Genomic DNA, 26,525 nt, shown 5'->3' on the forward strand with positions numbered 1-26,525 from the left:
AAAATATCATCATTATGTTATAAAGTGTCTGCATGTTGCAACATAGTAAAAGGAATAGCAGCCTTTCCCAGGGATACTTTGTTATGTAGCCTGTTCCATAATGGTCCTTTGCCTGGCTGGCTGGGGTTCATTCCTGTTTACCCCAGCAAGTGATGCTCCAGAGTTTCTCCTGTACCATTAGCTTTTGTGTAGCATGGCTGCTGGGCTGTTCCCTTAACAAGCAGCTTTGAAGACATCTGCAAAACCTGCATTTCTAGAAGGATGACTGGTCTAGGAAATCACCCTCATATACACAACCTGTGAAACTCGGTGTTTAAGCTTTACTGACCTTTACATGTAATGGTGTCCTTACTGTCATACTGAGTTACTGTGAATTCAGTGAAGGAATTCTTACCCCTTTGACTAAAGGATAATTTTGTAGGCTTACTGATGCTTGCTCAATTCAGGTATGAGTTAGTATTTGAGGAGTTTCTCTAAATGAGAGCTGCAATTGCCTGAATTCGATGTTAGAAGACCAGGAATAGTCATTTTTGCCCTGAAAGCAACATACTTTCTCTTGATTTAGCACATTTAAACCAAAATGTTATTCCTATATGAGGTTGCATATCCATTTGAAACTAATTTAATTATGAACTTTTTTCCCTTGCATAGAGTTGCTAATAAAAATTTCAACAATACATCACTGCTTTTATTGAATTCCCTATATGGTGCAATAAAAGTATTCCTGATATTGAGCCAGCTGATGTGTTGTTGTACTGTTTTGATAGAAATAATTATCAGGCAACTACAAAATATTGAGTAACTTCATAAACACATGGAATTTCAGTGGTCAAAGAAGCATATAATGCAGTGATTAGCCAACACAAAATAATGGAGCTTCTACAGTCCAGTCTAAGTCTGTTCAAATAGTGGCAGCACTAAGGCCAAGATAAAAAGGAATTTATTGGTAAGTGGATAATGTCATGCCTCTTATAGTGTTATGCAGATATTTTGCTGCACTTTGCACCAAGAAACAAGCATCAGCTGTATTATAAGGTGTAGAAATCAATTTTGTATGTTATTTCTAAGAGAGAAATTTCCAAATGGAATATGAAAAAAACTATTTAAAAATGCTATACTTCCTGACTACATCATCATATGGTATCTTTTTGTTAAAAGGTGAAGGGAGGGAAGAAAATTCAGGATGCTGTAAGGCTATCCTTTGTGTGTACATGTGCTTAACAAACTTATTTTACATTTGGCTGTCTCTAACAATATAAAATTATATTTTAATATCAGTTACAAGGACCCAGACTCCTATGAGGTACCTCTAGGAGTGAAAGCAGCTTCACCTTGGGAACAAAGACCAAACCTGTGTTCGGGCACGTACTGGTTTTGTTGTTTGACATAGGTTATACAAATGCCTTGTTGTCCAATAGAGAAGTACATAAGGCAATAACCAGGGTGTTTAGCTACTTTTAAAAGCTCCAGCAAATCAACAAAGCTTGGTCAAGCTTTGTATGAGTGGAAGTCTCTAAATATAGGCCTTTGGTGTCAGCTGAAGAAACAGTAAAGTTTAGTGTAACTGATGTGTATCCCCAGGCTCGGCTTATCAGGCCTCACAAGTGTTGACCCCTGTATAGATGCAAATACAAGCAAGCTGGCTAAGCATGAACGGAGTCATGGTTCTCCTTCCTGAGTTTGTGCCTGAGCTGAAGCAAGCAGAGAAAATGGCTGATAGATCTTGAAGACAAATTATTCAGGTATTAAATGCTTCTTGTGTGGCATGCCTTGATGTTTTGGGAGAACTGCTATGTGAAGCAGGCTTTCAACTTCCTCTAGAACAGGGATACTGAGGTGCAACACTTGCTACTAGGGCTGAGTACTGACACACGAGAGTACTGAAAAAAAAACCCCAAAAGCAAACAAAACAGAAACCAGTTTTGTTGTGAATAAGAGTTAGACTCTTTCACTTGGGGAGGGGACAGGACGCGACGCCGCAGCCGGCCGAGCATCTGCAGCCTCCCCGCGAGGCTGAGGTTCGGGCCCCAGCGCGGCAGGTTACGAGGCACCCTCGGCCCCGGCCGGTGCTGGGGGCGGCTGAGGGGCCTCGCCGTGACCCCGGTGCTCCGCAGGGCCCGGGCCCGCTGCGGCCCGAGCGCAGGGCTCCCCATTTCCACTCCCGCCGCAGTCGCTGAGGCAGACTCCGCGCATGCGCCACACTACTCCTCTTGGGGGCGGGGATACAGCTCCGACACCCGCGGCGGATCGTACCATTGCGCACCTTGGGGGTGGGCCAGAAAAGAGTTTTCTTTAAGAACTCTCTTATGAAGATTCCTCTTTGGATTCTTCCCTGACTTTTACGTATAACTAAGGAAAGCTATCAGGAAGAAGCAGGCGGGAGCCCACGTCCGCTCGTGTGCGTTCTCTCCTCTTCCTTTTTTCCCTCTCCTCCCTCCGTCGGCGGCGAGTTGGGCGCGTCCTGCTAGCTGCCCCTCCCGCTGCCGAGGGTCCGGCCCGCTCCCGCTGCTGGCGGTCCCGGCGTCGCGAGTTCCCGCTCTCCCGCCCCCTCCTTCCCACCCTCCGAGCCGGCTCCGCGCTCTCCTCGGCTTCCCACTCCCTGCCCACGGCCCCGGCGCGGCAGCCCCATGGCGTACAGTCAGGGCGGCGGCAAGAAGAAAGTCTGCTATTATTACGACGGTGAGCAGGGCCGGCGCGGGAGCGCGCGTGCAGGAGCGGGGGGGGCGCCCCTCTAATGGCCGCCCGGGGCGGGCTCTGTCCCCGGCCCCCGCTGGCACGGCCGCCCCTGCCCCGCGGGACGAGATCCCCTTTCTCCCGGCCCGGGCCGGCTCGGCTCGGCCCCATGGCGGGCGGGGGTCCCCGCCGCCTCCACCTGCGCCGCCGCGCCCCGCTCCCACCTCCGGCTCTGCTGAGCCCCGTGGGCCGGCGGGCGTGGGGCGGCGGGGCCGGGGGTGGTGGAGTCGGGCGGGGTGCGGGTCGGGGAGCTGCCCGGTCTGCCGGGCCCGGGGCTGGGTGCTGTGGCTATTGTTGCCCACCCCGAAAATACCCACCACCCGCCCGAGCGCCACCCCCACACCCCCCCCCAAAAAAAAAAAAAAAAAAAAAAAGAAGAAGAAAAGTTGAGACACTCCCCTCCATCCGCTGAGCGGGGTGGCGTTGAAGCCGCTGCTGTGTCTGGCTCCTCCCCTGCAAAGAAAGTCCAGGCCATGTGTAGTTCTGGCACCTGGTGATTGTTGAGCTGAGGCCTTTCCCTGCCTCGGGCTTTCGGACCGCTGGGTACGGAGGGACAGGGGCGCTCTGCCCCCATCCCCAAAGCCAACACGGATCAGAGCAGAGCTCTGGCTCCCACGGGCCTCTCTTCCCGCAAAACGCGGAAAGTTGTGTGCGTGGGTGTTTAATAATAGTGGAATTTGAGTTGCATGCAGGCCCTCTGAGTTTGCACACTTGTATGATGCGGATGTACGGGGGCTTGCGAGCTGCATTGTCAGTCGTGGCGAAAAAGTGCTTGGTTTGAGATATTTTCACCAACTTGTTTGCGGTTTTCTCTGGCCACAGCAGCAACAACTTTTAGTTTTCTTCGTGAGCTTGAATTTATTTAGCCGTTTTTGTCCTGGGAGGTGAGCTGGATGGGCAGATTAGTTGAGAGATTTGATTAAATTGCCTCCTATTGTAACAATATTGTACGGTTTCATCTGAGGCTGGTCTTGGTAGTAGCCAGGAAACAGAGGCTGAGGATGTTCAGCCATAGACCTTTGGTGTTTTCACCATTTTGGAAGTGAAGATAAGTGGCTAAACCCACTCGAGATAACAAAGGTTGTGTTGCTGTAGCAAACCTGCTATTCTTTGGAAATGGCAGATCTTGTGGGGCCTGTCTTGGCTCTTTTTTTAAACCACACTAAAGGAGGCAGAGTGGTGGTTGCCGCCCCCTTCTCTTTGTTGCTAGCACTGGTTCTTTGTTCAGCCTAAAGGGGAAAGGAGGCCCCTGTTAGGGATACTTCTGTTGAGGCTGGGATCTTACTTTTCCTAGGGAAGAGGAATAACTTTTCGCCTTGTTGAAAGAAAAACAACAGTGGTAGTTTAGAAGCTTTCTCTCTGAAAATATTTGCCTTTTTTAGAAGCAGTTTCCTTTTTGTTTGTTTTTTTTTTATTTTTTTTTTCTTCGATTAAGTCAGGTAGCTTACTAGATGTTGATATATTGTTTTTTCTGTGATTACTGGATTTTGGTACTCGATGCTAGCATTAGATTCCCTTAATAGCCAAAAAAGCTGTGCTTGTGAAGAGTGGGGAGAAACTGGAAGAGGAACAAGTTTGGAGGTGGCAGGATAATGGTGACTTAAAGCAGTTACAGTTCATCTGTAGACTGGGATAAATGTAGTTAATAATGTAGAAAAAATAGTACCTGTCGTGCCTTAAAATAAATATTTCAAAACAGAGACAGTTTTGGAATATTTCTGATGTCTCATTTATTTGTGTTGCCAAATCCAACAATTATTTTTCATGTCTTTTGGAAAAAGGGTTATTAGAAGAAATTTTAGAGTTTATACCTAAAATTAATATCCTGATGCTACTATGTGGTTCATCTGGCAATTCTGAATATTTCTAACTATTATACCAGCAAAGCCATTGAATCAGAGTGAAGGGAGTGTTTGAAACCTTAAGTAACCTAAAACAAAAAAATACTGAGGTAGTGGTAGATCTCTGAAGGAATGTAATGTCTGAAGTAAATTTCCCCTTTTTTGGGTCATAATTGGCTCTCCACACATACTTTTACCGTTTCTTAAAAGTTGCAGACTAAAAAGTCTTGAAAAGTTCCAAAAGCACATATGCTTATCTTCTGAGATACAATAAACTTCCCCCTGCTTTTTGTGAAACTTGGTGAGATTGTCATTTAAGGTTGAATTTTTAAATTAGCCTGTCACTTTTGCAGTGTATTGCTGTTAAGGTGTTTTTTTCCCTAAATCTATGCTTTTAATAGCCTTCATACTGTACTTGGAACCAATAAATTTGAGTAGACAAAGCCTGATTTCATTACCTTGAGTTTGCTTGTAATAGGAAGTCAACCACATCCAGTTTGCAGAATCTTCATTGCTTGTGATCATGAAGGTCAGGAATTTGGCTTAAATTTAAACCAGAATACTATGGGAAAAACTAATTAAAATACGAATTAAAATACTGTTGTGATCTTACTTGAAGTATTTTTCATAAATCCTCCTGGTCTTGATGCAGCTTAGCAATGTAAGCTCCTCACACTGCTTAGAACTGTGCTAGATGTGGAAGGCTATCATAGCTTTTAGTTTAGTCTCTTACCATGTGTGTTCAGGTTTTTGTCATGGTTTTGCAGCATTGTGGCTCAGGTAGTTTAGCTCTTCCAGGGTGTTGTACAGCTGCCCACAGCAGTGAGAACAGGCCCCAGATGGTCTTTCCAGCTCTGTGCTCCTGCACAGCTCTAGAGAATCGTGCAGCAACTGGTGTGGTTACTGTGAGTTCGTGTGTTTATTCCATGCCAGTGCACTAGCAGTGTTGTTTAGATTGGTTCTTGTGCGTAATTTAGTGTGGGTGTTCAAAAGGCTCTACATTCATGAAAAATTTGAGAGATCTGCATCAGTTTGTTGGTTCCACCCATAAAGACGAGACTAAACCTGTTTTAGTAGAGCAGTGTGTTACTATAGTTGGGCATTGTTTGAGTAGTACTTCTAGTTAAAGCTTACATCTGCAGATAAAATGAACTTGGGTGTTTTCTGGAAATTCATCAGTACTTTGTGCAGTGCCTTCCAAATGTGGTTGGTGGCGTCCAGTCTCTGCTCAGGGCTCAAATGTCAGATTTTTGCTACTCTTCTGCTGTCTGCTTAACTTTAAAACCAGAACAAAATGCCCAATCCTTCAGAAGCTAGTGCCATAATTTTAGGCCTGTTTGAATAGCTGTTTGTTTGACTCATCAGGCATTGGTGATGTTTTATTTTACATTCAGCTTTACACGAGTTCACCCCTTTGTATCACAGAAGTCAATTCAGTGTAACTGCTGCTCTTAAGATATGTTTTTTCCATGTGGTTTCCATTGTGGCAATTAGGTTTCTTTGCATAGTACAGTTCTGAAATACCTCATCATTTCATGGTAACATACCTAAAATAAGCAGGATCCATATCCATAACAATTTATCAGTTAAAAGTTATAAAGTAATGTAACATACAAGTTACAAAGTATAAAAAAAGGAGTGTAGATGTAATCTCTTGTCTCTTAAGTCAGTCACTTCAGACTGCTTTGTAATGCATAAATTTAATGGTGTTATTTTTCTGTATGTCATAGTAACTGGGGAAACTAATACTTTTTTGGGGACATAGCTTTTGTTAGTTGTGTGGTTTTGGGCAGAATTAAAATTCATTTAGGACATGTAGCCTCTTGTATTTTTTTATGTTAGAGTATTTTCTGTAGGCCTTGCTCAAGTCCTGGATAGAGAAGTGAGTGTCTAAAACTATGCTCATCAAAGCAATCATGGGTTTATTTTTATTTGATAGTTCTCATCATTTTGGCATGTAACTTGCATGAATTGAAAAGAAAAAAAAATTAAAAACTAAATACATATATTGAACCCAAAGCATGACAACGTGTGTAACTATTTTCAGGTAGGTCTTCTGTATCACATAGTGAACAGTGTGGAGCAGTAAACTCCTATAGTATTAAATGGGCACTTGGTTTGTCTCTCCTTAATTAAGGACTCAACTTTCCAGAGATTATATGTTGCTACTTCTCAATGGGAGCCATTTAGCTGGCATTTTTACTGATATAAAACACTAAATTTCAGTTTTTGAAGCCTTGCTGGGAAAGATTAATAGATTTGCAGACTTTTTACACATCTCACACATTTACTTTGCATTTTTTCGTTTCTCTTCCTCATTCAGTTCCATTATTTTTTGTGTGTTTTCCATGTTTTCCCACACTGGTAAGTGATACACTGTGCTCATAACTTTTCTGTATGATTTTTGCTTCTATGTTAGTGAGAATTTACCTTTGTATTTGTAAGTATAAAGTCAAGTACTCATGCTATCTGCAGTAATGATCTTGTGAACTTGGCCTCTCTGTACCCGTTCCTCATATATAGAGTTTTATGTACAGTTTAAGTTAGAGTTACTCTGGCAGAGGTTTGTGCAGAGCCAATTAGCTCCATCAGTGAGTGAGGTGTGCCACCCTCACACATACTAGCTCTTGCTGCACCTTGCTTTTCTTGCCAAAGTGCTCTAGTAAGGCCGTGACATATGAAGAAGAGATATATAAATTTCAGGATCAGTGGATGGAGTGTTTGGACCAGGAAGTGCACCACATTCTTCACTAGGTAAAGGATGAGACTTTTGACAACTTTATCTTCATCACAGTATGATGTCTCCATGATGGGTCCCCTTCATGATGTTGGTTGAAAATCAGGGTACTAATGAAGAAAGAGGATCTTTGATCTTTTCCTTCCTCACCCCTGCCTACACAGGCATCACTAATCCCTTGGTATTTGATGGGCTTTTTGTCCATATGCTTTAAGATTTTTTTTTTTAATGAGACTAACACCAAAACCTTTTTTTTGTTGGTGATACTAAGACTGAAAAATATAAATGGTGTTGTATTGCCTGTTGCTAAAGTGTATTGTATTGATATCTATTGTTAGTCACTATTGCTGGCCTCTAAGACAGAAGGATTCTGCCAGATACTCACCTGCAGATCTTCTGTTTGACAAATAAACTCCCATTAAATCTACCAATGTGCCAATTCTTTTAAAATTCTCTTTTCTGGTAAAAAAAAAGAAAGCTAAAAAGTGTGCTTGATTTATATAAATAACTGTATGCTGCAGTGTATGGCATATAGACTATGGATAAGCTGAAATTTGTTTAGTTGATTAATTGCAGTATATTGAAGGATGTGTTGCAAGTGTATTTAGGAAAATTTGTTAATTTTACTCTTTCTTTTTCATATAAGAAAAATAATACAATTACATCATACATAAGATACAAAATGATTCTTAATTGTATGCTTCCCCATCCATCAGCATTCTGAGTTAAATGTCAGTGATGACTATAGAAGCTGAAGTAGTTAAAATTGAAATGATCTCTTAAAAACCTCAATTTTAAGCCACAGATGCATTTGTAATGAAGTTGCCTCAATAATATCACTTTATTTATAATCATTATTGTCCTAAAAATCTCAAAATTTAAAGCTCTTACTAGCCTGAAGATTTTTTTAAATCTGGGACTTAACAGTAACTTCAAAACAAAAAGTGGAGCTAGCAAATGGTTGGTTTTCATCTTCTAGGCATTAGTTTCAAAGAGCTGTGATAGATTTTTTCCTGAACATCAAATATATAAGGTATTCTTTTGTAAGCACTTGAAAATGTTTTTGTTGGAAGGAAGGAGTTTATTTATACTCTTAATACTTTTTCTCTTGACCTGCGTGTGACCAAACCTATAGGCTTGCAATAAGTAACTGACAAAAAGTGCTTTTCTTCCACCTAGTACCCAAGTTAGAAGGTCCAAACTCTTCAAAGTTCTTAAAACTTGGTATTTCTATTGTTATGGGATGGCTAAGAGCTAGGTATTGAAGGGTAGTTTTTCTACATCTTCTTCTTATGGTACATTGGGTTACATCTGTTTTCTTAAGTGTCCTTACTCTCCTCGTCTCTTTGAAAACTCAAAGCTTGAAGGATTTTAGAATGCTTTGAAACTTTTAATCTTACTGTAATACTTGTTTTTCTTGGTAGCTGGTGATGCTACTGCAAGCTGACATTTACCCTTCCTCCATGAAGCCCATGCTGAAGAGGTGAAACTCAAGTTGTTTTGTAGTAGTGCTGCTTCTTACCTGTGACTGATAAATTTACAAAGTAGTATGACATTGTGAAAATAGTGTTTCTTTTGTTCCCAGTGGACAAGGCAGAGCATGTTGAAGGATGTGAAAGAAAAATAAAAAGTTCAAGAAGGTAAAGTTCAGTAATCCTATTGGGAAATTGGGTCAAAAAGTGAAGAGGTGATTTTAGAAATCTCCAGCTGAAAGCCATTGACAACTGGACTTAATTTATAAGCTTGTTTATATTTTCAGAGACAGCTCTGTTTAAAATGGTTCATGTGTTGAGATTGTCAGTGCTCAAAGTGGAGTTTTGTGTGTTCTAACAATAGCTGAGCTCAGAAGAAAATTTACTACTAGCCCATGATAGCAGCTACTCCTTTCTTGGAAAAGAGTGTGAAATTTTTTATCTTAATTGTGTGCTTAGTTGGTCCCCAATGTATCAGGCTAATCTGGATTATAAGGTTCTTGTTAAACTATTGTGGATCTCCAGCAGCAGGTGTGAAAGTTTGTGCATGTGGTTGCCACAATGGATCTGGAGTTTACTTCTGGATGTGACAGGGTTAGTAGTTAAGAACAGGCTGAGGATTGTATCATAAATTCAGCTCATGCAAAATGGTAGATTTTATTAGGGCTTCTGTTATACTGTGGGCTTCTGCAATGCTATGTGGCAATGTCATCAGTGTCTCCTCTTTATTTCAGTTCTGTTTCCCATTTTATTGTTCAGTTCTAGCCCAGTGTTGGGCCAGAACCTCACTCTTGATTTGAAACCTTGTCTTACATATATTTTTGCTCTCCCACTCCTGTCTGCTTGTAGTCCAAGTGTTAGATTTGGCTTCTTTTTTTCCCTCTATTTCTGACATACAGCAGTTTTTTTCCCTTGTGTTCATTTTGAAGTATTCCCTTTGTGGAGTTTGTTTGTTTTCTGGAATCATATCTGTTTACTTATCTTCTGAGAATGATTAAGGGGCAATGAAACTTATTTTGTAAAATGAATAGCTATTCTTTTGTGTATTATTGGCAGGTGATATTGGAAACTATTACTATGGACAAGGACATCCAATGAAACCTCACAGAATCCGAATGACTCACAACTTGCTGCTAAACTATGGCTTATACAGAAAAATGGAAATTTATGTAAGTATGGGCAACATGATGTCCACTGAAGCATTTTAAGTTATTTTTCAAGAGCTTCAAGTATTGTCACACAAGTAAGTGGAGAGAGGTGGAAGTGAAAATAGAGAATATGTAAATAAGAGTATTCAGAGCTCTTTTGTTTAGAAGTGAAGCAGTATTTAATGCAGTTGTATATCACAACAGAGTAGTCCTTGCTTTATGTAAAACACTACTAGTATAATTTTCCTTTCACCATTTTCCCTTCAAAGTAGGTGGGACTTCTTTCAGGTTGTCTGTTTTAACACAGCTGATTTTGCAGAGCACTCTGATTTGTTTCTTTAACTTGTTCTTGTTATCAGCGACCCCACAAAGCAACTGCTGAGGAAATGACCAAGTACCATAGTGATGAATACATCAAATTTCTCCGATCAATAAGGCCTGACAATATGTCTGAGTACAGCAAGCAAATGCAGAGATGTAAGTGCCAGCATCAGGCTAAGTCTTTGTGTACATGCTTTTATGGTTAGCATTGTTTGAAGCTCAGTATCCACCAGTACAGAGAAATATTGTAACAAGAGTAAGTAGCATGTGCCTGCGTTTAGCTGCACTTTTCCATGAAAAGCAGTCATCTTGACAAAAATGTTCTTTAAGCATATGTAAGGATTTTTGCCTCTCCTTTCACAGGGTGTATTCTAGATGTGAAATACTGCTGCTAATGCTAAGGCTTGACGTGCAGATTGTGAACTGTTTGTCAAAGTGCCTTGAAATCTTGCTTTAAAAAATGGCTTTTAGAATACTAGAGGAGTAAAAGCAATGTGTGAAAATGTGTTTATGTCAAGAAAAGGACTCATTCCTCTTGGAGGGAGATAGTAAAAATTGTACATCATTCATGTTCTCCCTTTCTATTAATTTATTCCTTTAATTATAGGAATGAGCTCCAAGTAGTGTTAGGAATGCAGTTTGACAGCTATTATATCAATTTTAAAGGCAATATTGTAACCTCTTTATGATGCCTTATTGCCAGCAAATTATTTTTTTAAGTAGTTGTACCCTTTTTAACATGACCTATGTTAATCAGCATTTCTTCAAAAATCTAAAAATTATCAAACTTCTTTCAACGAGGAGACAAATCTTCCAATAGAAACTAAAAATAATCTTAAAATAAAATAAAAAAAAATTCTAGGTTGGAGTTATGCTGTTGGGACTCTGCATTGTTTTCAGTGTTTAAAATAGCCTGATAAGTGAGATGGGGGAAAAGTAATTAAAATGCTGAATGAATTAGGCAACTGTGTTATCCATGTGTATATCGATGCTGTTGCAATGGGATTTTTAAAAAAATACTACGTTTCTTATACAGTTAATGTTGGAGAAGATTGTCCTGTGTTTGATGGCCTGTTTGAGTTTTGTCAGCTGTCAACTGGAGGCTCTGTTGGTGAGTATAGGCTGTTTGCCAACTATTTTATAGCTTTACTGGGTTGATATTAGCAACTTAACATTTTGATTGTGCATCTAAAAATGAAGTAAATATAAGGGGTTTTCTATATATTTTAAAAATAATCCTATCCGTTACAGACTGTAAAATATGAGACATGTCAAGTATCTCACTCAATATCAGTAAGAGATTTGTTCTAAATCAACTTATTTAAAAAATAAAATATGGTTTTATGTAGCAAATTTAAAGGCAATCAGAAATTTCTGACTCCATTTGCTTTTATTCTTCTGTGTGTCTTCTTACAGCTGGGGCAGTAAAATTGAACAGACAACAAACAGACATGGCTGTCAATTGGGCTGGGGGACTTCACCATGCCAAGAAATCGGAGGCATCTGGTTTCTGTTATGTCAATGATATTGTGCTTGCCATCCTTGAGTTACTGAAGTAAGTTTGTGATAGGCACGAGTTAAAATTAAAGAAAGTGTTAAATTCAGCTATTTAAATGTTTGAAGGTATGGCTTATAGTTATTATTTGAGTGAGTTTTCATAGCCCATGTTGAACTTTTACAGTTTCAATTAAGAAAGCTCCAAGCTCTTCCTGGTTTGACTTCAGCAAGATATTCAAAATAAAATACCGACAAACTGAAAAGATAACTAATAGGAGATAAATCCAAGCAACAATGCACCCTGTAAAACACCATATGCTGTAATTCTAGATGGTGGGGAAGGACTAGAGTAGTGGACTTTAGAAAGTGGACAAGCTTACTTGCTTTCTGTAAATATTTCCGTAAAGTCTCCCGTTGCTACACATGGGGATAGAATAGTGGGCTAGATGGATCACTACCCTGATCCCTTAAAGCAGTCATTTGTACTCAGAATCTTACACCCATTTGGTTTCACAATATGTCTTGTTTCCTGTCACTTGATTTGTTACTGAATCAAACAGGAATATTCAGGGAAGATCTTGCACTGATCTTCCTTGGATTATTACATAAATTAATATGACTAGTTTTAATAAATAATGAAGTAGCAACTGTGGTGCTGTGACTGCAAAATAAGAAATGAGGAATAATGAAGAGTGATCATATAACTGACTTGAAACAGTAATGCTTCACTAAAATTTCAAGTCCTGAGTGTTGCTTTTACTGCTTTAGAGGACTGTATCCCTACTAATAACACATAAATCCCATTTATTAGAAAAAATGTTTAGATATTTCACTCTTGTGAGTAGGACAGCTGATTTTGCTGGTGAGGAATGAGGGAAATAGCTATGATTTGGAAATCTAGAGATGGAAAATGTTTCTAAAGACACTAAGATTAGTTAATATTAGCACATTAAGACATTCATTTTAATGGACAACATATATTCAGGAGCTGTCTACAGTCTATGAAATATAATTTTCTGTGGTCCAGTCTTGAATTTTTTAGCTTAATGTGCTTGTGAAGGAAGGAAAGAATCTTGTGAATAGTTATGGGTTGTGTAACCATGGGAAACTGTCCCTGAAATTATGGGTGCTCAAACTCTCAGTACTGTGCAAAGCATGATGAAAATGCATCTTCTGATGACAGACTTTCTGCTTTACTGGAAAACATAAAATTTAAGGGATACTTGTTGTTTCTAGTGTTCTAATGCTTAAAATAAAACACTGATTTCTTTATCTGTCTCCAACTGTCCTGAAATTTGCAGTATTTAAGAAAACAATAAACAGTAGTGTAATAAGTTTATGCAAATTAAAGTGCAATACATTTGAAAATAAGAATGTCCCTTTCTCTACAAGCTGGAGAGGTGAAGAAGAAAAGTCAATGGAAAATAAGTATTTATTTTTTGCGAGCTTATGGAACACAGACTGTTTTGGTAATTACTGAGAAGGCAGAAAGAAAGGCCTTGGGGTTAATGAAGGGGGTGAATTCAGCAGATGTGAACAACAAAGCAGTGTCAACAGAAGCATGAGGTATAATTTCTACAGAATGAGATAGTTTGGGGTGAATACTAAATTCCTTATTTTGATGAAGATAGACTTATTAATGTTTTTCAAATGTGCCAAGAATTCTAAGAGCGTATGGTCATATCAACCAAAATCATCACTGTGATCATAATCTTGGATTTTTGTGTATGATTGGGGGGTTTTTTGTTAGTGTTTTTCTTGTTTGCTCTCAGAATAACAGATAATGATGATTTCTTATATGTTCTTTCTAGGTATCACCAAAGAGTGTTGTATATTGATATTGATATCCATCATGGTGATGGTGTTGAAGAAGCATTTTATACCACAGATCGTGTCATGACAGTATCATTCCATAAGTATGGTGAATATTTTCCAGGCACAGGGGACCTTAGGGTAAGGTTGAATATAAAATTTCATTAGGTGATAAATTCCCTCTTACTGCCTTCCTTGTAGATACGTTTTTTTGCACTTCACTAAAATAAGTATGTCCAATAATGGTATGCAACAGTAAGTTTTCAGAAGAAATGTTAGCCTGGACTGATGTAGAGTTGGGGAATCTTAGGAAAAATAATAGGGAATAGTAGAGAACTGAAATATTTATTTCTACATGAAATTAACACCTTCACTTCTGGATAAATATGCTGAAATATTTTTTTCAATTATTATTAGTTTAATTCACACAGATTTTGGAGATGTCTCTAAGAAGACAGTGTGGTATATTTATGATTATCTGTGCATATTAATTCTGCAGCTGCAGTGAAAAGTATCTGTTTACAGATTACCCTTTAACAGTCACAAGGCTTAAGTTACAGTTTGAATTTACTGTGTTCTATTTGACTTGTAATACAGTTGACTCATTTTGGGAATATTTCTTATGTCATGAAGTGTGTTTTGAGTTCTCATGATGCTCACCACCTAAGAACTTTAGCGTGCCCCATGTGGAATTTCGTACTGATCATTATACCTAGATTGAGAGAGGAGGGAGCATTTGCCCATGAAGAATTATCATTAAAGCTGTTGTAGAATCTCTGGCAAAGCTGAGACAGGAAACCAATTTTCCTGGCCCTTCATATTAATTTTAAGTTAGTCATTGCTCATTTTAGACACTTGTCTGTTAGAACAGGAACTTGTTCCACTTCACAGCTTGAAAGAGTATTAGAAGTATTAGAATTAATATATTCCTAGCTTCAAACTCATAAATTAAATATCTTTTATCAGAGGCACTCCTGGGATATGGGATTCCTCTGCTGTTAGCAACTTTGCCCATTAGTTTGTGCATACAGTTAGAAAACTTTTTTAAAAATTGTGAACAGTTCTAACAAGTTGGCCTGCAAAAATGCTGTTCTGGGAGAGAATTCACTGTTTTTCTAATATATTTAAACTGATTCATAGGATAACAAATATGCGTGTTTCAGCTAATACTCCTGAAAAGTGTTTCCCAGCCTTTTGATGATTCCCAGAAGGCACAGGAGTGCGTGGAAGTTGAGCAGCGGGCTGCAAAGCATTCACTTCAGTGTAGTTGTTGTTGCTGAATGTTATTATGGTTGTTAGATTCTATTAAACTGTGTTCTAAATTGATTTAGGAAGAAATCAGATTATTTTTATTTGGGTGGTTTAACTCGACTGGCCACAAGGTGGCGTAGTGGTGCTTCAAACTAAAAGCAGCTCAGACCAGGATGTTTATCATGTCAAGCTGTTGTTGCTGAATTTGGCTAGATTTTTTTTTTTTTTTTTTTTTTTTTTTTTGGAAGAGTTGGATATCTTGGCGTTTTAGAAGCAGCACTTCCCGTTGACAGGGAAGTTTGTGGACTCTTCACCTCACCACACCCAGAACAAAGAATTAAAAGATAGCATAGTTGAAATAAATGGAAGACTATTTTATGGGTTTGGGGATTTATTTTTTCAGCAGTGTCAGTGAAAAACAGTATCTCAGGCATGGAAACTTTTTTCCTGAGCTGCTAGTTAGGATTTTGAAATGAGCATTGTCTGCATGCAGGCTCTAGCTGGCTTTAGTGCGATTATTGCATCGCCATAGGGATTTTTCCTATCTCCAGAGATTGCAAAGCTAACTGAACTGAAGGGAGAGCTAATTCTCTGAATAGTCAGTGCTCCTTCTGGAGGCCAGTATTGTGTTGCTTCCTTCTGCCTAACTTGATCTGCCATTGATGGTTATTTTTATCAACTTTTCCAGCCAAATCTCTTTGGTTTTTTCCAATGGGCTGTTTTACAGCTTGTTTCTGTAATTCTTTAGTTAGCTGATCTAGTTTGCTGATCAGGTTACATTTATTTGATGCAGGAGCATATCATGTGTCAAAGGATGATACTGTGATTGCAGCTCTGTCTGTGTAGATGAATCTGAGGTTTTATAGTTCAGCAGCTTTCATCCATTTTCTACTGAATATGTTGTTCAGTCTAAACTTCTAATGTCCTCATTAAGTTATTTGGCCTTTTTCATATCTTGGATGATAGCACAAATTTTGCCATTTGTACACACAGATCAGTTGAGACCATAGTTCTCCATAGTGACCCAGGTTCTGTGAGGCAGCAGTTTGATCTGTTGGTGAATGGGAGGCTACCGGAATGCTATATTGTTTCTTTAGGTTTTAAAACTAGCAAGCATCAGCTACAACAAAGGTCCATTAAGTAGCTCAAACAATTACTCTGTTTAGATGGAAGTTGTGGGAACATTTGACTTTGCTGTGTTTTAGGATAAGATCAATTTAATGATTTTTGGTTTTTTAATCTGTAAAACAAGACAAGGAGAGGAATGACCTCATGAACCATTTTAAGTTAGGTATTGACTTGCTGGAAAGCAGCTCTGTGAGAAAGAGGGCTCCTGGTGCACAAGTTAACCATGAGCTAATTGTGTCCTTGTGGCTAAGAAGGCCAATGGGCATCCTGGGGTGCATTAGGAAAAGCATAGCCATCAAGTTTTGGGAAGGGATCCTGCCCCTCTGCTCAGCCCTGGTATAGCCAAAACTGGGGTGCTGTGTCCAGTTCTGGGTTCCCCAGTATAAGAGAGACATGGAGCTCCTGGACTGAGTCCCGTGGAGGACAACAAATATGATGAGGCAACTGGAGCACCTCTCTTAGGAGGAAAGGTTAAAGAAGTTGACCCTGTTTATCCTGAAGGAAAGACACAGAATGGACCTCATCAATACTTAAAAATACCTCAAGGGTGAGTGTCAAAAGAATGGGATCTGGTGAGTAAGGGGCAATGGACACAAACTGAAACACAAGAAGTTCCGTCTGAATATGAGGAAAAATTACTTTAAGGGTGACAAAAGCACTCAAGTAGTCCAGCAAGGTTGTCACGTCTCCTCTGCATATACTGAATGCCCACCTGAATGTGATCCTGTGCAATCTGCTTTATCAGGGTGTTGGACTAGATGATCTCCAGAGGTCCCTTTCTACAATTCTGGCCATTCTGTGATCACCTCAGAAAATTCAGCATGTAAAAGTCTAGATGATTCACTCTGGGAAATTCTGGGTAACTTGTACTTCAAATCAGGCTGAGTTGAGTTCAGCAGGGGTCTTTAGTGTCACTCATCTTCCAATACTATGAAATGTTAGTAATGTGTTATGGCTAAAAAAAGTCGACTGTTAACATTGTGTCTGTGTTTCACTGGACCACTTGTCCCCCTCCTCATCTTTGTCCTTTCCCCCTCACACCCTCAGTAAAAGTTGGTTACTGGAAGTGGCACATTCTTGATACAATCTCTGCTAAGGAGGCTTTGTTCAGGAATAGGGAAAAGTCAATAACTTTCAATAGGTAGTGTTTAGAAGTTTAGTAGTTGTGTTGTTGGGTTATGCTACACATGACCTGTAGTTTTTCTAGGATATTTCTGCAGAACTGTTGTTTGCAGAAGTAGTTTACAGTCAGACTGAACAGGTTAATTCTCACTGTCTGCTCTGCATTGCTGTCTGTCTATCTGTGTTGGTGATGAAATATATGGAAGAAATGGGAATGTGTGTCAAGCTGAGATCTTTAGCTTTTTAAGGCGATCATCAAAATAGGGGTGGTGAGATTCAGGGTGTATTCACTTTGGTTTTTCTTTGGTTTTTTTTTGTTTTTTTGCAATAAACCTTTTCTCTTAATACATAGGTTGTCTAGGAAAGCTGGTAAGATAAACTACTGCAGTTCCTGGCTTGACCCCTGATGGAACTGAGAATAATTTGCATGTTTGGTTTTTTGGGGTTTTTTGTTCATTTAAGTCATCTCAGTTTCTTCAAGAGCCCTTCTGTAAGTGGCCCCTATTGGATTTTTCTTCTCTCCCTTTTGATGCACCTACTTCCTCATCCTATGTTTAGGGCAATAACATGGTTTTAAAAACCTATCCAAGACCAAATCTTCTATGCAACACTGAAAACATGGACCTTGCTCTTCTTGGTTTTCATACTTTTGTTTGCTTAGCTATTATTACCAGATTAAACTGATTGGTTATGATTTGTCTTTTTGTCTTAAATCTTTGAATTAAAAAATTGAGTGTACTTATTGCTATTTTAATCTTGGTGTCCAACTACTACACTCTAAAATGATTTTATGGGAGAACAGGAATTGAGTAAACTCTGCCTCTTATCCCTCGCAGACATGTGTAATGGTACAGAATAGCTCAGCAGACTTGTGTAGGCTTTTTTTCATGATACCATACCATGTATTTCTGTGTTTGTATTAAAGCATTTGTCATCTTTGCTTGTAGGACATTGGTGCTGGAAAAGGCAAATACTATGCTGTCAACTTTCCAATGAGGGATGGTATAGATGATGAATCATATGGACAGATATTCAAACCAGTGAGTGCTTTGTTTTTTGTTTTTAGACTCTCTGAAAACTACTGGTTTTGTGTTTTCATGATGTCAGTTAGTGACTCACTGTTTTATATTGATTATAGATTATATCTAAAGTAATGGAGATGTACCAGCCCAGTGCTGTGGTATTGCAGTGTGGAGCAGATTCACTGTCTGGGGACAGACTGGGATGCTTTAATCTTACTGTTAAAGGTAAGCAGAGAAGTATCGGTTTGTTGTCTGTAACTTTTTACTTATGAGAAACCTCTGCCCTTCATACTGTTTTTCAAGACACTTGCATGATGAGGACTGGAGTCACAAAGATTTTATTACTATGATTAATCACTTCTTTCTTTGCTATACAGGGATGGCCAAAAGAAACGCAGAAGTTGCCTCTTTCTTTTTGTTCATCTAAAAAAGTTAAGGAGCATGGTTTTCCATGTGCTTCCTGGCCACTCAAGTGATTCCCTTTCTTCTATGTACAGGCTTTCTGTAGCTTTAAAACAGTGTCCTGGAATGACAGGACAACATTCATCTTACAACTTACAAGGCATCAACACTTACAATGATGGGAAAATAAAACTAGTTAGTAGTCAACTTAGTAGAACTACAGATGCTAAACATCAAACACCTTGTTGGGTGTAAATAGGTATTACTGAAATGACAATACTTCACTGCATTGTTAAATTTGTAATGGTGTTTGTTATACTGAGCTATATGTTAACCACAATTTTAATTAATTCTCATGGAATTAATTTATTTTAGTATTACCTAAGTTGCTGTCTGCAATTTTAATTCTCTAAATTGGGATGTTATTTAGCAAGTAGCAAAACTGTTACTGTTGTTGTTATTATTGTTATTATTATTGTTATTATAATTTTAAATGACAAAATATTAAATGTATGGCAAACTGTTGGTATGCCTTCAATCCAGCCTGTTTAAATCATGAGTTTTCTGGGTTTTTTGTTTTTTTTTTTTTTTTTAATGTGACAATTAGAGTTTTGTAGGCAACAAAATGCAGTATAGTATCTGTTGGGTCTGCAGTGTTTCAGGGTTCTTTTCTTGATTTGCACCAGGTGGCAAAGCTACTTCAGTTGCCCATACAGCTCAGATTTTTTTCCATCTTACATATCTTGGAAAGCAAGAGAGCTGCTGCCTCCTACAGATGCCTTTCAATATGCTGTATCTCCCTGGAGTGTGTACTGTCTTGGCACCAGTTCACTCTGTAAGCAAGACTTAGCAACCTCTAATACAGGTTCAAGTTTAGAAGTAGGAAGGACCAAGTACTGATTTTGTTTTCCATTCTTCCCCCATGGCATTTGACTGAGAAGTTGTCCCTAAATTTGTCACTGTGCATGACATCAGTTATGAAAAGACAAAACACTTACTCTAGGATCCTTTCAGAACAACAGCAATAAACCATCATGCAAAGTCTCTGAAGCCTGGGATGGGTGATGTTCATTGTGTTTTGTGCATTTCTGATCTGTAGGTCTTGACTTCTTGTGAGGTTGTGCTTAGCTCTAGGGGGAGACATCTCTGTTTGAATCAATTCAGTTCTTACTTGTTAAGTGTGACTGCGTATGTCTGATTAAATAGTTTGTTATATATTTTTCTTTTTAATAGATATCTTGCATGTATTATCAACCCTCTTTTTGTTTTACAGGTCATGCTAAATGTGTGGAAGTTGTAAAGACTTTTAACTTGCCATTGCTGATGTTAGGAGGAGGAGGCTACACAATTCGTAATGTTGCTCGATGCTGGACATATGAAACTGCTGTTGCCTTAGATTGTGAAATTCCTAATGGTAAATATTAATATTTTATATATAAACAATCATGGGAGATTTTAAGTAAACAGCAGATATTTGTATATCTGGCTGTAAAGCATCAGTTTAGAATAAGCTAGGTAGAAAATTATTGCTAGATTTAGCCATAAATTTTCAGTATCTTATGCACTAAATAAATGTAAGTATTTAGGGCTTTTTTATGCCTTAGCAAAAGCTTTAAATGACTGAATCACTTTTCGAAAATTCAAAATACGAAACGGAAACTTTCTTGTAAGTATTTCTAATATGAATATCATCATTATGAAAGAATATATGCTGCATTTTGATTGTACTGGTGTCAACCTGTAAGTTGTACAACACAGATATGGTGTACCTAAGAAATTATTGACTGTGCAAGTGTCCATTTTGCATAGCAAAAGTACTGTTTCTTCATTTTATCTGACTAAAGTAGCTGTGAAAGTGTATTGACTTCCACTCTTCCATTTTACTCAATTTTGGCTATACAAGCTGTCTTAAAATTTAAAACCATATAAAACAAATAGACTGCTTTAGAATACTTAAATACTGAAGTAATTTCTCTGAGGAAGATCCCTAAAGATCCTGAACTCCTTTTACTTCTGACCAAATATGCTCCTGGACATACTTTTGGAATGCCATTTACATAAAATTGCTGTTTGGAGTGATTTGTTGCAAATGAGTCACTGCCGGTTTGCATGTTGAACCGCAACTTTTGTTGATAACTTGTTGCTATTCATGTATCTCTTGGTAGATTCAGTGTTTCCGTCTGACTTCAGCAGAATGCTTCTCTCTGTGAGAAAAGACTATTTGGAATGTGCCTTTCAAGATACATATTTTTTAATGTCAAAATATATTCTTTGTCAGCCAAAGCTTTTGAAGACTCAGTAGCAGTTCCTTATCTTGGGACTTCTTTTTTCCATTAGCATCTCCCTTTCAGTGGATTACATATATATATGACGGGTTTTGGATTTTTTTTTTGTAACATTCCTCTCTACTTTTTGTGTCCCTGTCATCTTTAATCTGTTCTGAGAAATAACCGTGTGTTTCTAAATGTTGCAATAGCAACTTAGTCTTCCTGTCTGCTTTCTATCTACTAACCAATATGATTTATCCTGTAACAATCATAAAGGAAGAAAAACAAAAGGCGCAATTAAAGATGGATTTCAGTGTCTTATTTCTTAAAGGTTCTCTGGATTTTTTTTTATATTTCTCTTACTTTATCTGGAAAGATACAGCTATATTCAATACAAAATATTGCAAAATATAACAGTGTAAAATAGCTGTTGTCTTGGCTATCTAGTCTTTATCAACTTCATTTTGGTGGTTCGGTGTTCTAGTCAGGGGACCTTTTTCTGTGAAAATGCAAAAAGTGGGGTAAGGAGGGAAACAGACAGACTGAACCAGTCAGCACCACTGAACCAATGTCCAGCACTTAGCAAGGATACTGGACTGCCTAATAACAAGTATTAAAGCTTGCCCTGAAGGAATATTTTGAATGGCTCACATAAACCTTTCAAACTGGACTAACTTTGAAAACACCTGCAAGAAATCTTCAATTAATCTTCTTTTTCCTGCAGAAGTGTAATTTTTAATTATTTTTTCAAAATTTTATTGAGTTTTTCAGTGTGTAATTGCAATAGATCTTTCTCTTTGCATTTTGCCAGCAAATTTAAGTTCATTTATTGAATAATTTAGAGGAATACTGCCAAGGAGTCCAGATGATAAGTATTGCTTGTTTGAATGCTTAGGGTTTGATGGTTCTCTAAGTAAAATCCTGTTAAATCTACTGTTGTATTTAAAATGTTTAAAATCTCTTTTTGGGTAACAAAGTTGTCCTGGTGTTTGGTTTATAGAGTTGCCATACAATGACTACTTTGAGTATTTTGGACCAGACTTCAAGCTTCATATTAGTCCTTCAAATATGACTAATCAGAATACACCAGAATATATGGAGAAGATCAAGTAAGTAATGATTATCTTATCTATGAAGTAGGTCATGTGGATCATGTTTCTCCACAGGTTTAATTATTAGGCAGTTTTGAAAACTGTATGCCTTTCCCTGTTCACTAAAAATAAGTACCAGAATAGAGCTGACATGTTTTTCATTTCTGTCAGGGGTTTTTTGGAAGTCTCTTCCTCCAACAGAATGCATGCTTATGAAGTCTTATGACTATAAAAATGAAAATTTATGACCCAATTTGGATTTTTTTCTTTTTCCAGCATATGAAAAGATGACTGTTTTACTTAGATTCCCATTCTAATTTTGCAGAAATTTTATCCTGCCAGGAAAGTAGCTGGTGTGCCATGATGACTAGGATTTCTAATTCTCAGCTCCATGTCTAAACATGGACTGAGAATGTTATTCTTTGTAGCTGTCTGTTGCAAAAATAAAAAGTCATATGTGAGCTTGAAAAACTCTGGAAACGCAGTGATATGTGTGCAGGCAATTGAGTGGCTGTGATTTGACAAATCCACGAGGTTTGATCAGTGCTCATTGATAAGCTATGGTGGTTGTGTATTTTTAGGCTGTGCCACTTTTGATACTTAGTTTTTTCCTCCTCTCATATTGACATTTTCACTGGAAACAAATATTTTACTTCAGGGGTAAAGTAATGCATGCATAAAACCAACTTTGTGCTAAACTGGTAGGATGCAATTGGTTAGCCTGAAGTACTCTTGGCTTACTGTGCTTTGTCCTTGCTCTGGGTTTAAAAGAATAAACTTCCACCCCTGCCTCAAGTTTTAACAGGCTGTTAACGGTACAAATTCTTTTGATAATTAAAAATAGCTGAATAAAGATGTGAAATTGCATGTATAAGTTTGCCAACACCTGCTGTAACCTTTAAAACTGTCAAATTGCAAATTTCACCAAAGCTGTTAAAATACTAATTTTTAAGTAATTGGTATATAGACTATGATGGGTGTTCGTAGCACAACTATATAAATCACAATCAAATGAAAGGAGTTTATAAAGTGTGATGGGAGAAAAAGCCCATTTATTTTTTGTTAATATAATTGTACAAAATTTTTCAGCAGTAATGTAGTTTTCCAGCTGGTGATCTGCCAGGCTGCTTGCTGTATGGTATATATTGTTGAACTTTTGTGGTACAAGTAGGCTGCAGAACTTGCTGCTACAATCCCAGGCAGAGATTGCTCGCTGCCAATAGAAAAAACACAGTCTCACTGTCTTGTACTAGCACCCACAAGATCAAAGACTCATTTTGGAGACTCCTCCTTCAGTTCATTGTGTGCTTTCACAGACACCTGGCTTTAGGGAGCTCCCATGCATGGCAAAACTACTTTGCCAGGTCATGTGATTTAAACAGAGGCAGAGACTCTAAAGATTCCAAAAAAGTACCAGTTACCCATTAGCCCTTCAAATCGTGCAGAAGAATGCTAAGATAATTGTTGCAAATGCTGATATTTGATGCTTCCCAAGCCTGCCTTTCTACTTGTACTTTGGAATGATAGTTTTGAGTCCCAAAAGAAGCCCAGTATCCTCTTTTCTGGCACATGGTGCTTTGGAGTATATACTCTATCAGGCTGCTTAGACAGGACAGAACTTGTCTCTGTTCTTCCTGAAAAAGCCAATAAGGAAACATATCCAGATGAATTAATTTTGTCATTGCTGCTCACAGTTGGGAAGTCTTCATGCTTTTAAGTGTCTGACTGTTTTCTAAGAAACTAGCGAATAGTGCATTTATCTAACTAAATACTCTAGCTTATTACAGAGTAGTGCTGACACCAGTTTAGCCCACATGGGCAGTACTTGTACTTGACCCTGTAGGGAATTAACAATGGAAGTTGATTGAAATAAGTATCTGTAAAGTACAAAGAAAATGATGTTCAAGTACACTGTGGATACTAATGATCTCATAGGGATGGAAAACTTCCTGAACTTGGCAATCTAATTTTTTTAAATGAAAAATGAAGCTGACTCTAAAGCAAAGCCAGGTTAACTTTGAATGCAGAGTTCAGACCTTCATAGAAATCCAAGGAAGTGCTACTTCTGTGTAGTAATAACTTTTCTTGTCTGTTACTCGCAGGCAACGCTTATTTGAGAACTTGCGCATGTTACCTCACGCACCTGGCGTACAGATGCAGGCCATTCCTGAAGATGCTGTTCATGAAGACAGTGGAGATGAGGATGGAGAAGATCCAGACAAACGCATTTCTAGTAAGAAATTATGCTCTTCATGATAGAACGTGTCTATAGTTGTTATGGATTTAATTGCTCAGAACCTAAGTTGTAGTAGTGTGCAGTATTGGAAGACTGGACCTTTTGTTTCCTGAATAAAAAATTTTGCCTCTGGTCTGCCATTTTTGGTGTTTTTAAGGTGGCATCCACGTGCACATTTGAACCTCTTAAAGGGTCTAATGAAGTGCTGGAAGAGCCCTGTGTTTTTGCATCTTGTGTAACAGCATGGCTGTTTATATATCTATAAATAATAGATATTTTTATATATCTATAAGTAATAGATATTTCAGAAGACTTCATGAATTTTAACTAAAGAAACAGTAATCTACTTTTTTGTGACTAACAAAAGACAGAAACTGTTTGCCTTTGAGGTAACATGAGATACAATGTTTAAAGGGAAAAAAACCCTTTTATTTTCTTTGTTGTGAGACAGAGATTTTCGATCTTTGTGACACTATCCTTGACTTTATTACCATAACCCTTCCATGAACTTTGAGTTCTTCTTGAGCTATGGCCAGGAGTTTCCTGCTACCTTTAGTCTTTTTTGATGGAGATTAGAATAATTCTATAATCTCTTTATTAGTGCACCATCCATTTGCTGAACTGTTGAAATAATTTTTTCTCCTTTGATTTAGTTTTCAGTATTTGAAGTTTTATTTGATAGATGGTTAAAATATTCCCACCCTCCCCCTGTGTTTCTGCAAACCTGTTTTTTGGATGTTATTGTGTGAGTGTCCTAGGGTATCTTGAAAAATAAGTGGATTTCACTGTAATTTAGTTTATCAGCATTAAATGATTACAGTATATTACTACTCATTCTTAATTTGATAGTTTTTTATTAGGCCTGTTGTAGTTGGACTTTTTGATTAATTAATGCCATAAATCTGAATCCTAGTTCGAGCATCTGATAAGCGCATAGCCTGTGATGAAGAGTTTTCAGATTCTGAAGATGAAGGGGAAGGTGGACGACGAAACGTTGCAGATCATAAGAAAGGAGCGAAGAAAGCCAGAATAGAAGAAGACAAAAAAGAGACTGAGGACAAAAAAGCAGGTAGGACTGCAGTGAGGTTTCATCCTGTATTTTAGAACTGCAAATGTCAGTCCTGCCAGAAGAGAGATGTTTTGTCTGGTAACGAGAAGAGAGATGTTTTATCAAGTAACAGTTAATTCGCTGTTGAGATGACATATTCTTTTCCATCATTTTCAAATCATCTATTTTAAATTAATCAGTTTCAAGATGCAGTTATTCAGACTAGTACAATATTTTCAGGCAAGGGTTATTGTTTCTTCTCCACAAGTTGAAGTCTTAGAGTTAGGGATTTGTATGACTTAATGAAAATAGAGATGAAAAAATACACGTTGGACAAAACATTTGTTCCTGTTTGCTTTTGCGGGGTAAGCCAGCTCGTTTTCTCTGAAACAGAAACCAGATAGGCTTCTGGGGACAGTGTAATTCCAAGGACTCTTGATTTTTCTAAGAACTGGATACATCTTGAGCTCAGGGGAACTCCAGATCTCATTACTGCATGCCATCATTATGGCCAGTGAGAGAGACCTTGCCTTGAGGCATTCTGAATCATTTGGCATTGTGCCCAGACCTCTCCTTTGGATGGGTGCATTTAACACTACACTTTAATATGTAACTAGTGACTTCTTTTAAAAGCCAGTTTCCTCTGGCTAGAAATACAAACAAAATAATAAACGTGGTCATGGTCTTTACCTCTTAAGTATTTTAAGGCTTTCTTGCATCTTTTGGTATATTTAAAATCTTGTGATTTTTCAGATGTTAAGGAGGAGGATAAAGCCAAGGACAGCAGTGGTGAAAAGACAGATGCCAAAGGGTAAGCACTAATTAATTAATAATGACATTTTGTGCAGAGTGTTTGTTAAGTCAGTACTGTGTCATATTTTTCAGTTCTGTGGAGATCACTTACAGTTCCTCATAGTACTAAATATTTTAGAATTATGACTAGTAATTTAAAATTGCATTTCTAAATCAGTTAATTAAAAAAATAAAACAATACTTTTTTTTGCCTTTGTACAGAGCAAAATCAGAACAGCTCAGCAACCCTTGAACAAAAGATAGCCTCTCATCAGTTGCAGAACGTAATACTAGAGTCTGAGAATACCCAAAAGGAGAAAAGTTTTCGTATGGAGAGAGACTGCTGATTTCATTTTGTACTATTTGGCATGGACTGTATTTATTTTCAAACGGCTTTGTTCTGTTTTTTGGCAAGTTGTATTGTGAGTTTTCTAATTATGAGGCAAAAATTCCTTTCTTCACCATGCTTTATGTAATAGTATTTAAAAATGGATGTGAGTTATTATGTTAAATGTCTAAACTGATCTATTAAAGTAATTTGCCTTTCCTGAGCTGATTTTACCTTTTTTGTAATTTTATCTTTATTAAAAAAAAAAAAAATTGCA

At 38.0% G+C, this 26,525-nt stretch overlaps 1 protein-coding gene across 1 annotated transcript; it reads left to right on the plus strand.

The window, feature by feature from the left end:
- Positions 1 to 2,462: 2,462 nt before the first annotated feature.
- HDAC2 (histone deacetylase 2) lies at positions 2,463 to 26,525 on the plus strand. Its single transcript, XM_074537940.1, has 14 exons — positions 2,463 to 2,679; positions 9,840 to 9,952; positions 10,291 to 10,408; positions 11,289 to 11,363; positions 11,669 to 11,807; positions 13,561 to 13,702; positions 18,010 to 18,102; positions 18,201 to 18,309; positions 19,760 to 19,900; positions 21,754 to 21,862; positions 23,947 to 24,077; positions 24,994 to 25,149; positions 25,882 to 25,939; positions 26,143 to 26,525. The coding sequence occupies exons 1-14, from the start codon at positions 2,628 to 2,630 to the stop codon at positions 26,171 to 26,173; spliced, it is 1,467 nt and encodes a 488-aa protein (XP_074394041.1). The 5' UTR covers positions 2,463 to 2,627; the 3' UTR covers positions 26,174 to 26,525.

The sequence above is a fragment of the Zonotrichia albicollis genome, chromosome 3 (assembly GCF_047830755.1).
Source record: "Zonotrichia albicollis isolate bZonAlb1 chromosome 3, bZonAlb1.hap1, whole genome shotgun sequence".
Taxonomy (NCBI): Eukaryota; Metazoa; Chordata; class Aves; order Passeriformes; family Passerellidae; genus Zonotrichia; species Zonotrichia albicollis.